A 13,022-nucleotide genomic window follows, 5' to 3' on the forward strand; every position below is an offset into this window, starting at 1 on the left:
GGTACATTGTCGAAGGATACGATCAGGGGAGGAGTTTGGGGGTAAGGTTTCGTTGTCTCATCAGAGCGTTGTCGCCAGTATGAATGGTAGTGCGGTTCTAGTTTCGTCTGGAGTTCGACCGGCTATGGTGACCAGTGGGCGACAAAGACGGGGGGACAAGACAAACAAAAACTATTAAAGAGAAACAAAAGACAAAGGAATTAAATTCTTATACTAGACATTTGAAGAAACACATACACCGACTGCATATAGCAGATATCACGGGTTGCCAACACGTCTCTGATAGGAACAAAGGGTTGTCTTCCTTGGGTCTCGAGGGTATTCAAAAGTCGCTCTCTGGCGGCGTCATTATCCGTACATTGCCAAACTGCGTGTTCGATGTCATCGTAACCGTTTCCACACCGACAGATGTTGCTGTCCACGAGGTTTATTCTATTGAGATGAGCATCTAGCGAGTAGTGGTTGGACATAAGTCTACTCATCACCCGAATGAAGTCACGACTTAAGTCCAAGCCTTTAAACCACGCTCTCGAAGAAACATTAGGAATAATTGAATGTAACCACCGTCCAAGATTTCCATTGTCCCAATCGGTTTGCCAACTCGAAAGGGTACTCTGACGCACTAAATGGTAAAATTCATCGTGTGAAATTTGCCTGTCATAAAATTCGCCTTCCTGCGACCTTTGCGAGAGAGTCCGCCTTCTCATTGCCTGGGATTGAGCAATGTGAGGGGATCCATACAAAGGTAATCATATATGATCTTTCGACCAGTACACTCATCTGCTCCCTTACCTTTGAAAGGAAATAAGATGAGTGCCTACTTGGTTTCATCGACCGAATAGCCTCAATCGAACTGAGACTATCCGAGAAGATGAAGTAATGGTCTGCGGGCATGTTGGAAATCATCCCCAATGCGAAGTTGATTGCTGCCAGCTCAGCAACAAAAACGGAACAAGGTTCCTGGAGTTTGCGGAAGGCGCTAGAGTTTTCATTGAAGACACCGAAGCCAGTGGATCCACTGAGACGAGACCCGTCTGTAAAATGTCTGTTTACGCAATTGACGTGTTAATACTTTTCAGTAAAAATACGCGGGATAATAATAGTTCGAAGTTGATCTGGAATCCCGTTAATCACTTGTTTCATGGTCAGATCATATTCAATTGAGGAACTGCGATTGGTGAAGTGAGCATGGTCTGGAGTATAACAAGGAAGACACATATCCGACGATATGTAGTGGTGGTAGATTCTCATAAATCGAGATTGTGTGTTCAGCCCAAGAATTTCTTCAAAATTTGCAATTATAAGTGTGTTCGTCACTCCGCATTTGATTAGTATTCTGAGAGAGAGAGCTCCCAGAAACGGTTCTGGAGGGGTGTTACACAGACAACGATATTGAATTCGTTCCAATTTTATTAGGTGAAATTTTCTTGCCGAGAGAAAGCAGAAAGAGCTGTACTCTAGAACAGAGAGAATAGTTGTTTTATAAAGCGTTATGAGGTCTCCCGGATGAGAACCCCACCATGTGCCGCAAATTGAACGGAGAAAGTTGATCCTCTGTTGACATTTTTGCTTCAAATACGTAATATGGGTATTCCAAGTGCACTTTCAATCAAACCAGACCCCAAGGTACTTGAAAGACAATGATTGAGTAATTGATTGATTGAGATGCATTTGGGCTGGGTGCCGCTTTCGAGTAAAAACTACCAGTTCAGTTTTCTGCGGCGAGAATTCGATCCCTAGATTCCTTGCCCAAGACGACAAGTTATCTAAGGAACTTTGCAATGGTCCTTGCAAGTCCACGGCATGTGGACCTCTTACGGAAACCACACCGTCATCTGCAAGTTGTCTTTTTTTTTTGTTCATTAATTTATTTAATAAGGCTCAACCGAATTAACTTTACAGAGCCGAGGATTCTTGGTCAATATACAATACATCTTAAAGGTACAACACAATAAACACTTTATCTTCCGCTATCCAAAAAGCCTCCTCCATCAGAACTGGAGCCGCTTCCAGTAGTTTCATTGTATGGCAAATTGTTGTACGCCAACGAGGGTCAGAGCGCGTCCATTGCAGCAATGGACGCAAAACGTGGTCAGCACTCACACACTCATCACGAAACGACGCATCGACTGAAAGAACTGCTGATGAAGAACAATGAGGAGAACCACACAATGGTTGCTGCCGAGAAAACAGACGATCGCGTGGCACACATCGAGAGTGGCCTGCTTTTGTCGACAGTCGAGTGAACACTTGCAAGTTGTCTTAGCGTGCATTTTTCTGCCAAACAGTTGTCGATAGTTGGGGCAGGCCCATGTAGCAAATTCTGGAAGTTGTCAGTTGTCCAAGGGAAAAGTTCATTTGCTTTTCTGACAACAAATTGTACAAGAAATTATTTAAAATTCCGGAAAGTCCACATCTGTGCAGATTGTCTGACAGAATTTCAATGGAAACTGAATCAAAAGCCCCCTTAATGTCCAAGAATACTGAAGCCAATTGCTCCTTGTGCGCAAAGGCCAGTTGAATATCTGTGGAAAGCAGCGCTAGACAATCGTTTGTTCCTTTGCTCTTGCGGAACCCAAACTGTGTATTTGATAGCAAGTTATTTGTTTCGACCCACTGATCGAGTCTCCAAAGGATCATTTTCTCCAACAATTTCCTAATGCACGAAAGCATCGCAATCGGACGGTATGAGTTATGGTCAGACGATGGTTTGCCAGGTTTTCGAATGGCTATTACTTTGACCTGTCTCCATTCAGGCGGTATAATGTTGTTTTCTAGTAAGGAATTGAATAAGTCTAGCAAGCGTCTTTTAGCGATATCTGGGAGATTTTTCAGAAAATTGAATTTAATCATATCGCTTCCCGGTGAGAAGTAGATTCCGCCTTCATCATTTTTAGATATTAAATAATCTCTTTTCCCTGGACAAACACGACTTATATCGTCACTATTGTAAAAATCACGAACAAGCATTATCGTTTGTTCTCCTAATGAAGCTCTGCTTAACCTCTTTACAGACATCGACATTATTCCTTTCTCTTGCTGCAGTGCTTTTGCATACAAATGATTCATTTAATACTGGTTGCTTCGATGGACTCTGAAAAATTATCGCAAAAAAGAAGAGTTTAACTTACTAGTTTGAATAAAAGAACTGAAATTTAAAGAAAAATCACATGAACTTTCAAATAACGTACCTGAAGCAGCGATACTGGATGGTCCTGCAACGGCTTCTTCGGTCACGGCATCATTGAGTTCATATAGTTTGTGGTAGCAACGTTGACAAATAAAGGAGCTACTCTCATCTATTTTAATCTTTTTTTTTTCCACTGCATAATCGTACAATTTATTGGTGATTTTTCTGTCACATGAACTCAACATCCAAACACCACACATTGAACACTTACGTTTCATTTTTAGATATTCTTCGATTCAACTGTTCTAGTAGAAAACTTTGTTTTCTAACTGATCATTTTTTTTTTCATAAAATTCCTTGTTTTATGTGAAGCATTATATCTTACCTACGAGTGAGTGATATACCTACGAGTCTAAGCTGTAACTCATAGGTATATCACTCCTTCGTAAGCAATGACGTCACTACAAACAGCTGTTTCAGGTAAATAGATGAACATTGCGAATAAATACAAACACCACCAAACATTTCCATGTGTCACTAACACCACGAAGCCTATTGGGCTGGAGCTTATGTAAAATTCATTGCCTACGAACGAGTGATATACCTATGAGTTACAGCTTGGACGCGTAGGTACTGATGCAACATGCAAAAAGATTTTGGCATTACTGCCGTGTGGAATTTTTACGCAACTTGTCATGGAAAGGGCCCTATGGGAATTAAAATGGTTAAAATGGTATTGAAACGAAACGCCTTAAAATTTTAATATACGAAGGGAAAGGTAGGATCTGCAATGTTTAAAACTTGGTATACGTGGTTTATGGACAGCCCGCAGGTAGAACTGAATTTTGCATCAGGCTTGTAAGTTACTCATAGATTTCGTTAGTCACAGCTGCTGTATCTCCAAAACTACTTCTCGGACATCGCTAATTTTTTAATATGTTATGTAAAATTAAATGATCTTTCAATTAAAATTATTACGTATTTTTTTCATTCAAAATCAACTTTCTCTCAGTGTTTCATAATTTTTCTTAAAACTACATCAAAATTGAGTGATTGAATTTTCAAAATTCTATAAAAAAATCTTCTAAATAGAACCTTCAGTTTTATTGGAAAAAAATCCAATCCTGGTTTTTCTTCTAAATCTAGGATAGATTTTCATAAATCACAAATGTTTAAAAAAAATGGCATATTCTAAGGCGCTAAACATATGTCAAATAATAATACAAATCTGGCAGCACTGCTTCTGATAGACAGTGATGATACAAGACTAATATTTATATATATATATGTATCATATTATGTATGCATACATGCTGCGATTATTATAGTTTATCAAAAATGCTTGCACAATGCTGTCGACCCTCCTGACTGTGCGATTGAGTCATAAAAGGGGGCTGAAACTGGAGCGGTCTGTTCGTAAGAAATCAACGTTTGAACGCGTTGGTACCTTTACGAGCCAAAAGATCCGAAGCGATGTGAGTGCTATTTGCACAATCAATAGTCTCAACGTTAATGGTTGAATTCCAGGTTATTTCAACATGTTAAATTCTCATAAGATTGCATATGATTTCCTTTTCATAATAACAGCTTAAGAACTGTTAAATATTTTCTAATCTTTATCCATAAACAGAATAAGACAAAAGTTACGATTGTCAAGTGTCCACTTTTCTGAGTGTAATTCATATTTGCTACACTCTAGTTCAATTATACTCAGTGGCTGAGTAGAATTTCAGTGCCCTCTCTTTTCAATCACGGAAATTTTACTCAGTTGCAGTTCAAAAGACTAAGTCTTGTTGACAAATGTGGTTGTTTTATTGGTTACGATATCCCGGGTTACGATAGTCTGCTAATATGGTTAGTATAAACTATGTATATTATAGATTATTAAATATATTCTCGTAATTTTGCAATCCTTCAATCATTACTAAGTGAACTTTCCTCTTTTTAGGCACATTCAGTCATACAACCTAACCAGCAATCGGTGATACAGACCGCAGCCGGACAGATACCTGCCCTACCCCGAGGCGTATTATTAGTGTGTAACAAACCTAGCTCAGTCATTCACACCACCCAAGGCAGTTTGCAGGCTATACAGGTGAGTCTCTAGCTCTAGGTTCTTCCGTTTCCCTTCACAAAAAAACGTCATGTGTTAGAATCGCTTCCACAACCCTAAGTTAAAAAAAACCCAAACAGTGAGAACTGATCCTCAATCCGATGTCCACACTGTACAGATTAAACCAGAGCCGCACGTCGGTAGCGGTGGCAGTATCATGACCGATACCAACAGTGACGACACGCTGTCGGACGACGAGGCCTCGCCAAAGAAGCGAAGAGATTTACTAACACGACGACCATCCTATCGTAAGATTCTGAGCGACCTCGGCGGAGCAGAAATTGGTATGTTTTTAGTTGTTCGGTTTTCGTTCGTTCTGCCAAAATCCTCCCAACCCCCCGCCACCCTCTTTAGCCCTCAATTGCGAAAAACAAAAGAACCATCCTCCATCTTCACCACCACATCCATTGTCCATGATCACCATCCATCAGTCTCATCACCCAACATCCCAGACTTCCTTCTTTCCAATTTTTTTTTGGTTCGTTTCCAACTGTCCTTTCGAATGCATGCGCTCTGTCTCCTACTTGGAGAGGGAGTATTAATTTTCCATTCTGTCTAAATGGTTTTTGGCCGTAGTAGGGTCCGTAGAAGTTCTTCTCTTTCCTTTCAACTCTTGATCTGCCTTCCTTCCGTTTAGTTTTCCGTAGTCGACAAAAACCGTACCGTTCTCGAAGATTCTGCCGGGGTCCCAATTTTTTATACATTTATTATTATCTCATAAGCACTCACAATTTAACCAGTTTTGAACTACCTCTAGAACGTAATTTTGCGCTTTGTATAGTTTCGAACGCACGGTAGTAGAGTTTGCTCTTGTTATTTATTTTTCTGCATGAAAGTTTATCTCGACCAAGTAAATACTACTAACAACTAACAGCAGGTGCAAAAAAAAAGGAAGCTATTTTGCTGGTTTGGAAGTTTGATTTTTTTCGCGTTTGTGTTTTGTCAAATTGTGTTTTTTTTTTATTAAGTTGATTTTGATACTGTTGTTATGTTACATACTTGAGGAAAAACGAAGTACAGTACTTGGTCGCTAACTGGGCTGGCTTGTCAAACGTCTTCAATGGATTGTTTGATCGACGTTAAACAAATTTCACGTGCTTTGAATTGAATCAGTGTAAAGTTTGTTAGTGATATTTTCACAGCATTGAAACTTGCGAGTTGAGAAAGGCTAAACGCTTTCGCTAAAAACGTTTTCAGTTCTTGATTTCAGTGTGAAATGAAAATGATTTCAAATTTATTTTTATTAACACTTAATATTCCATTCGAATGCCTCTCACCAATTATGACAACGAAATGTCAAACTAAATGTGATGTATATTTTTGACGTATAGCTGCTTTTTAACTGGACTACACAACCCAGTTAAAAAGTAGCTCATTTAAAGAACGCCCAGTTAGCGAACAAGTACTGTATTTGATAACTTTCTAACCGAAGCTGGACGATTTCCAAAGGGAAGCTTCGATGATTTTTGGGTCAGTTAGAACCCCTTCCGGTGATGCTATAATGCTCCCATTTTTAATTATTGTCTATAAGTAGGGTATTTTGATGATTCCATGGTGAAATGTTGAAGAATCATTCATATTTTGAAATATTGTTCTATGATATTGTATGGGGGCGCAGGAACAATGCAAGATCATGCTGGAGGTAGCTGGGTTCGATTCCCGGCCGGGTCTAGGAATTTTTCGGCTTTGAAAGTGTCTCGACTTCCATGGGCATACTTGTCACACAATTAAACTAAAATACAAAAATGATACATGCATCGAAAGCTCTCAATTAATAACTGTGGATGTGAATCTAGAACACTAAGTTAAGAGCACGCAATAAGCTAACATGCGATAAGCAATAAGTTTGAAATGCGAAGAAGAAAAATCGCATTTCAAGCTTAATGCTTATCGCATTTTAGCTTATTGCGTGCTCTCAACTTAGTGTTCTAGATGCACTTCCACAGTTATTAATTGAGGGTTTTCGATGCCAGTACCATTTTTGCATTAGTATAATTGTGTGGCAAGTACAATCATACTTCTATGCCCAGGGAAGTCGAGAAATTTTCCAACCCGAAAAATTCCTAGACCGGACCGGGAATCGAACCCAGCCACCTCCAGCATGGTCTTGCTTTGTAGCTGCGCCTTTACCGACTAAGCTAAGGGAGGAGAAGAAGAAAAATATATTGTATGATAATCTGAAGAACTCGTGTACGACGATGGTCATCCTTTGGATTTTTGTAGGGATTTTTGAACATGCACGTAGCATTCCTTTTACAGATTGTAATTTATTTTTGAAGTGTAAATTTTTAGAGAAATTTCACCAAATGGATCAACTCTCTAAAACTGTTCACTACGAATTTTATAGCCGTTTAATTTTTATTTTGGTACGTAATGTGGTTAAACAATCTGTTGAATCTGAGGTGTTTTAGTTAGTTGATGATGTCTCCAGTTGAAAATTTTGACATCAATCACTACTCTTTGCTGAGTTATTAACTGTGGACAGTGCACAGTGTCCAGCATAAGAATTTATCTGGAAAATAGTCTTAAACTTTTGTTTTAATATTTAGTCGTTTGGTGTCTTCGGCGAAGCTTTTATGCTTGAAAAGTTTGGTGGTTGTGAACATTAGGGTGGTCCTTAAGTTAATTGATATTCAAAACCTAACTTTCTTATTTTTGGAAATAAAGACGTATCCAAGGGGTGGTCACTCTACACACTTATTTTGAACCAACTTTTTACTCAGTTTACAACAAAACAACAAGCAGTGGAATCCTATCCCAAATTCTAACTATCGTGAGTCTCGGTTCGTTGCTCCAAAACTCTCCAAGGACTACACTGAACCTAATAAGCGACGGCCTCGGTCACTGAATCGAAGCTTCGAGTGAGAACGTTCTCCAGGGGAGGCACTTCCAATTTCCGACCGGACAATAACTTCTACTCGATTGGAGTATGATGAGGACTTGGATGAACCACAGGTGACGGTGGTCAGTGGACGAAGCGAGCGTGCATCATCAGAGGAAACTGGTCAACATGCTCTTCAGAGTCTGATGAACGCGTCCGGGAGGAGTTTCTCCCGAAAGCCATCCACTCTGTCAAAGTTGCGTCGCACAGTGGGGCAGCGAAGCCATTCGCGTGGCCAAAACCTCTAGCGCCGTTGATTTACTTTCTACAGCGATACAATGTTCTACTAAGTTGTTCAGTACTAAAAGCGCCATCTTTTGAATGTTTCATTTTAGTTCATTTTTACGCCACATAGGTGGCGCTCGAGTTTATCTTTTGAACGGAGCATCCTAGCCGAATAGTTTTCACGGCAAAGTTATGTAATTTGATGTGTTGAGAAATGTTGTCGAAGACATCGAAACTCTATGACTCATATTAAGCGAGATATTGGGCAATTAGGAAAACTAACCTCTAAAATTGCACGTCAAATGTATAGGTTTTATACTCTGATAATTAACAAAATGGTTTGACTCATTCAATAAATACTCATTATTTTATATACCATGCTTTATTATATAGTTAATAACATAAATGTCTCAAAAAAGTGAGGCATAAAAATGTCAATTACTCAAAATATAGTAGCAGCCATTTTTTTTACAGTGATTAGTCTAGACCTTGTTGGGTAAAGTAACGACCACAGTTCAACAGGCAACTGCAGGCATTTTCATATAACATTATTTGAATATTGCATACACACTTAGAAAAATTGATGTAATTTTAGATGCTCTGAGACTGACATATACGAGCGTCAAATTTGATATAAAATTGAATCATAACAGACGTGAAATTCAAGTCAATCAAACGTAGTTTTCGTCGAGTATCGAACTTTTCATTCTCGGAGACCTTAATTTTACATGAAATTTGTGTTTACTTTTCATACTTTATGTCAAAGATTGATTCCGTCTCGTGTAAAATTAGTTATTTCTAAGTGTGTATGGTAAATTCTTTCAAATTTGTTGAAATTTTTCTTTGTGTGTAAAACATGATAAGATGTTATTGATCTGAATAGATTACAAACAGTCAGAAACACTAGCACAAAAGCACGCAGATTCTTCACTAACGCAACCCAAACAAGTGCAATAACTGGTATTAATGAAGAATTAATTGACCGATGCGATACAATTCTTCGTACGTTGTCTTCCGGATTGTCGATCAAAATAACAGCATTTCGAAATTTTGCTGAAGAAACTGCTCGTCTTTATGTTACCCTTTATAAATGGTATCCAATGTCAGCCTCTGTCCATAAGGTTTTAATCCACGGATCGCAAGCAATCCAAATTGCATTACTTCCAATTGGTATGTTAAGCGAGGAGGCTCAGGAAGCCAGAAATAAAGACTTCAGAAAATGTCGGGAACGATACAGTCGCAAAACAAGTCGAAAGGACACTATGGAGGACGTTGAAGGATGGACATTTCAAACCAGTAGTTTTAAGTCTCCTAGTAATCTAATAATGCATCTATTGCATTCATCAATAACATCTTATCACGTTTTACACACAAACCAAAATTTCAACAAATTTTAAAGAATTTACCATATGCAATATTCAAATGATGTTATATGAAAATGCCTGCAGTTGCCTGTTGAACTGTGGTCGTTATTGTATCCAGCAAGGTCTACACTAATCACTGTAAAAAAAATGGCTGCTACTTTTTGCTATATTTTGAGTAATTGACATTTTTATGCATCACTTTTTTGAGACATTTATGTTAATAACTTTATAATAAGGCATGATATATAAAGTAGTGGGTATTTATTGGATGAGTCAAACCATTTTGATAATTATCAGAGTATAATACTTATACATTTGACGTATATAGGTGAAAAAAAGGAAAAAAAAAAAACAATTTTAGAGGTTAGTTTTCCTAATTGCCCGATATCTCACTTAATATGAGTCATAGAGTTTCGATGCCTTGGACAACATTTCTCAACACTTCAAAATACACAACTTTGCCGTGAAAAACATTCGGCTAGGATGCTCCGTTCAAAAGATAGACTCGAGCGCCACCTATGTGGCGTAAAAATGAACTAATATGAAACATTCAAAAGATGGCGCTTTTAGTACTGAACAACTTAGTAGAACATTGTATCGCTGTAGAAAGTAAACCAAGGTTTTGGCCACGCGAATGGCTTCGCTGCCCCACTGTGCGTCGCCAGCGTTATAGTGGAAGTTTCAACCGGAATCAGACTTGCCTGGTGGAGGTGGGGTTTAATGTGTCCACACGGTCAGACAGTCCAACGATCGGACAAATAGAGAGAAGTATGATGTCTCTGGCGAAAACAGTGCCGGCCAGAGAACCCGCCTGTAAAAGCTGGGACGCTGTTGATGGTAGGAAAGCAAACACCGGTGAAGATTCTACCTCCGACCATGGTCCTAGTGATCCTCGAAGGCGAATTCATCGATGTCACACACAAGCAGATTTTAGCGATTCCACAACGTTTTTCGACGCAGAATCAACAGATAACACTTATCTCTCACAACAGTAAATTTCTTATACGCTGACGATTATCCTCACGTTTATCCAATATGTCAAGAACCAACCACACAAATCTACGAATCGGGCACCTGAATGTTCGAGGTCTCGAAATTCATGTTGATGGTGTCAAAACCAGACACCATACCACTTTTTCGCTGTTAGCGAAACGAAACTCAAACAAACGGTCGATCCTGATGTTCCGATTATCTCGAGAATAGAATACCTTGCCTTGCAAGTAAATATAAATGATTTGAACATTGGCGTCGTAGTAATATACAATCCGTCTAGCTCCAACCCACTTTTTGCACAATCGTACGAGCAACTCATCTTCGATCTCCAAGACTTTGGGTTTGACAGGATCTTCCTGGTCGGGGAATACAATATCAATGTCGCTCGGAAACCTAACAGCACTTACCGCGCATACACAGTTTCTTCAACCTAAAATTGCTTCCAACCACGCCAACACGGATTGCAGAAACGAGCGCCACAACAATTGATCTGCTAGTGACCGACTCGCCACAATCTATTATTGCATCCAAGGCAACCACTAACAGCATATCCGACCATGAAATCGTTTTTCTGATTTCGAATGTGCGAGTGAGAAAAACACCCCCGCAACGGATCAACATTAAGAACTTCAGAAGGGTAGATCCTGTACGTCTGCAAGCTGATTTCCTAGAGCTGGATCTTCAAAACGTCTACAACACCAACGACGTTGAGATGAAAGCGCAGCAAGTTTCTGGCATCCTGCATAACCTCATGCAAACCCATGTTCCAGAGAGCGTCATCACTATTCACGACAAACGAACACCATGGATCACTCGGGAAATAGAGGACGCAATCTCCATCCGAGATCTCGCTCACGCTCTTTATTCGCGTAATCCTAGCAGAAGAAGGGGTAATAACGAGTGGCTTGATTATACTGTAAAAAGGGATCGTGTTGCATCACTCATCTTTGCAGCCAAGAAGCGGTACGCCGAGAGGAACTTTTCCAGTGATCTCCCAGCGAAAAAATTGTGGAATAATCTTCGCCGAGAAGAATGTCGCTGTTGAACAGGGATCTGCTTAACCGGTACTTTGCCGATAGCCACAAGCTCCTTCGTTCTGTTCCTGATCCGGGTCCAGGTGATCCGTCTCTTCCTGTAAGTAGCGAACAAGTTCAACGCACATTGTCTGACCACCCGCTACAACGATTAAGGTTTAATCACACCAACGTGGAAGAAGTATAGAGGAAAGTTGCTGAAATCAAGACCAACGCAACGGGTTGGGATGAAATTCCGATTTGCTTCGTGAAAATGCTGTGTCCACATATTCTGCCGCTGCTTGTGCATCTGTACAACTCTATCATTGACGCTAGGATCTACCTTTCAATCTGAAAAAAAGCACTAGTAAAACCGATTCCGAAAATTGCTAACCCGGGTCAACCGAAAGACTTCAGACCAATAAGTGTCCTTCCGGCAGTGTCTAAAGCGTTAGAGAAGATTCTACTCGGTCAGATCACGGAGCACCTAGACAACCCATATATGTCACTGCTGGCAAAACATCAATCTGGATATAGAAAAGGTTATAGCACCACAACCGCCCTTACTAAAGTGACACATGACATATATAGCAACCTAGACCAAAACCACTGCACCGTTATGGTCCTAGTTGATTTTTCGTTAGCTTTCAACAGCGTAGACCATCTACGGCTGAGACATAAATTGCTGGCGGAATTTAATTTCTCAGATGAAGCAGGGGAATTGATTACAGCTTTTCTTAGCAATCGTAGTCAAGCTATACAAATTGGAAAACAAACATTTGCTGAGCGCCTGGTACCCGATGGCACCCCGCAAGGATCCTGCCTCAGTGCACTATTATTCAGCTTATATATAAACAGCCTCACGTCACAGTTGAAGTGTGAATACCAACTGTACGCCGATGATCTTCAAATCTACATTTCCGGGCATACAGATGATATCAGAAGACTGATTGCAACTATCAATCAGGATCTGGCAGCAATCGAGCATTGGGCTAAGGCTAACGTTCTCTACCCTAATCCGAAAAAGTCTCAAGCCATAGTTTTCTCGAAAGATGGCACGATTATTGCGCCTTGTGTTCTACGGAGAACCGATTGTTCTCTCAGATACTGTCGTCAACCTTGGACTCCGAATGGACAAAAAATTGAACTGGTATACGCAGATCAACGATGTAACATCAAAAGTGTTTGGAACATTAAGAACATTCAGGCGATTCGCCCCGGTACTATCTACACAAACACGCAAGAAGCTGGTGCAGTCAATTATCATACCGTTCTTTGCGTACTGCGATGTGGTCTACTATAA

The 13,022-nt window shown here is 39.9% G+C and overlaps 1 protein-coding gene across 10 annotated transcripts in view; it reads left to right on the forward strand.

Annotated features, from left to right (window-relative positions):
* The window catches only part of CrebB (Cyclic-AMP response element binding protein B), a 64,016-nt gene that overhangs the window by 34,851 nt on the left and 16,143 nt on the right, over positions 1-13,022 (forward strand). For 7 of the 10 annotated variants that reach the window (XM_065221396.1, XM_065221397.1, XM_065221398.1 and 4 more), the window contains exons 3-4: positions 5,079-5,225; positions 5,362-5,527. In XM_065221396.1, coding sequence (XP_065077468.1) covers positions 5,079-5,225; positions 5,362-5,527 — 313 coding nt within the window. The remainder of the gene's footprint in view (positions 1-5,078; positions 5,226-5,361; positions 5,528-13,022) is intronic. The other 3 variants (XM_065221399.1, XM_065221402.1, XM_065221404.1) reach the window with 1 other exon arrangement.

Source organism: Ochlerotatus camptorhynchus, unplaced genomic scaffold (genome assembly GCF_037179485.1).
Source record: "Ochlerotatus camptorhynchus isolate MF236.1 unplaced genomic scaffold, CSIRO-AGI_Acam_v1.1 ptg000141l, whole genome shotgun sequence".
NCBI lineage: Eukaryota > Metazoa > Arthropoda > Insecta > Diptera > Culicidae > Ochlerotatus > Ochlerotatus camptorhynchus.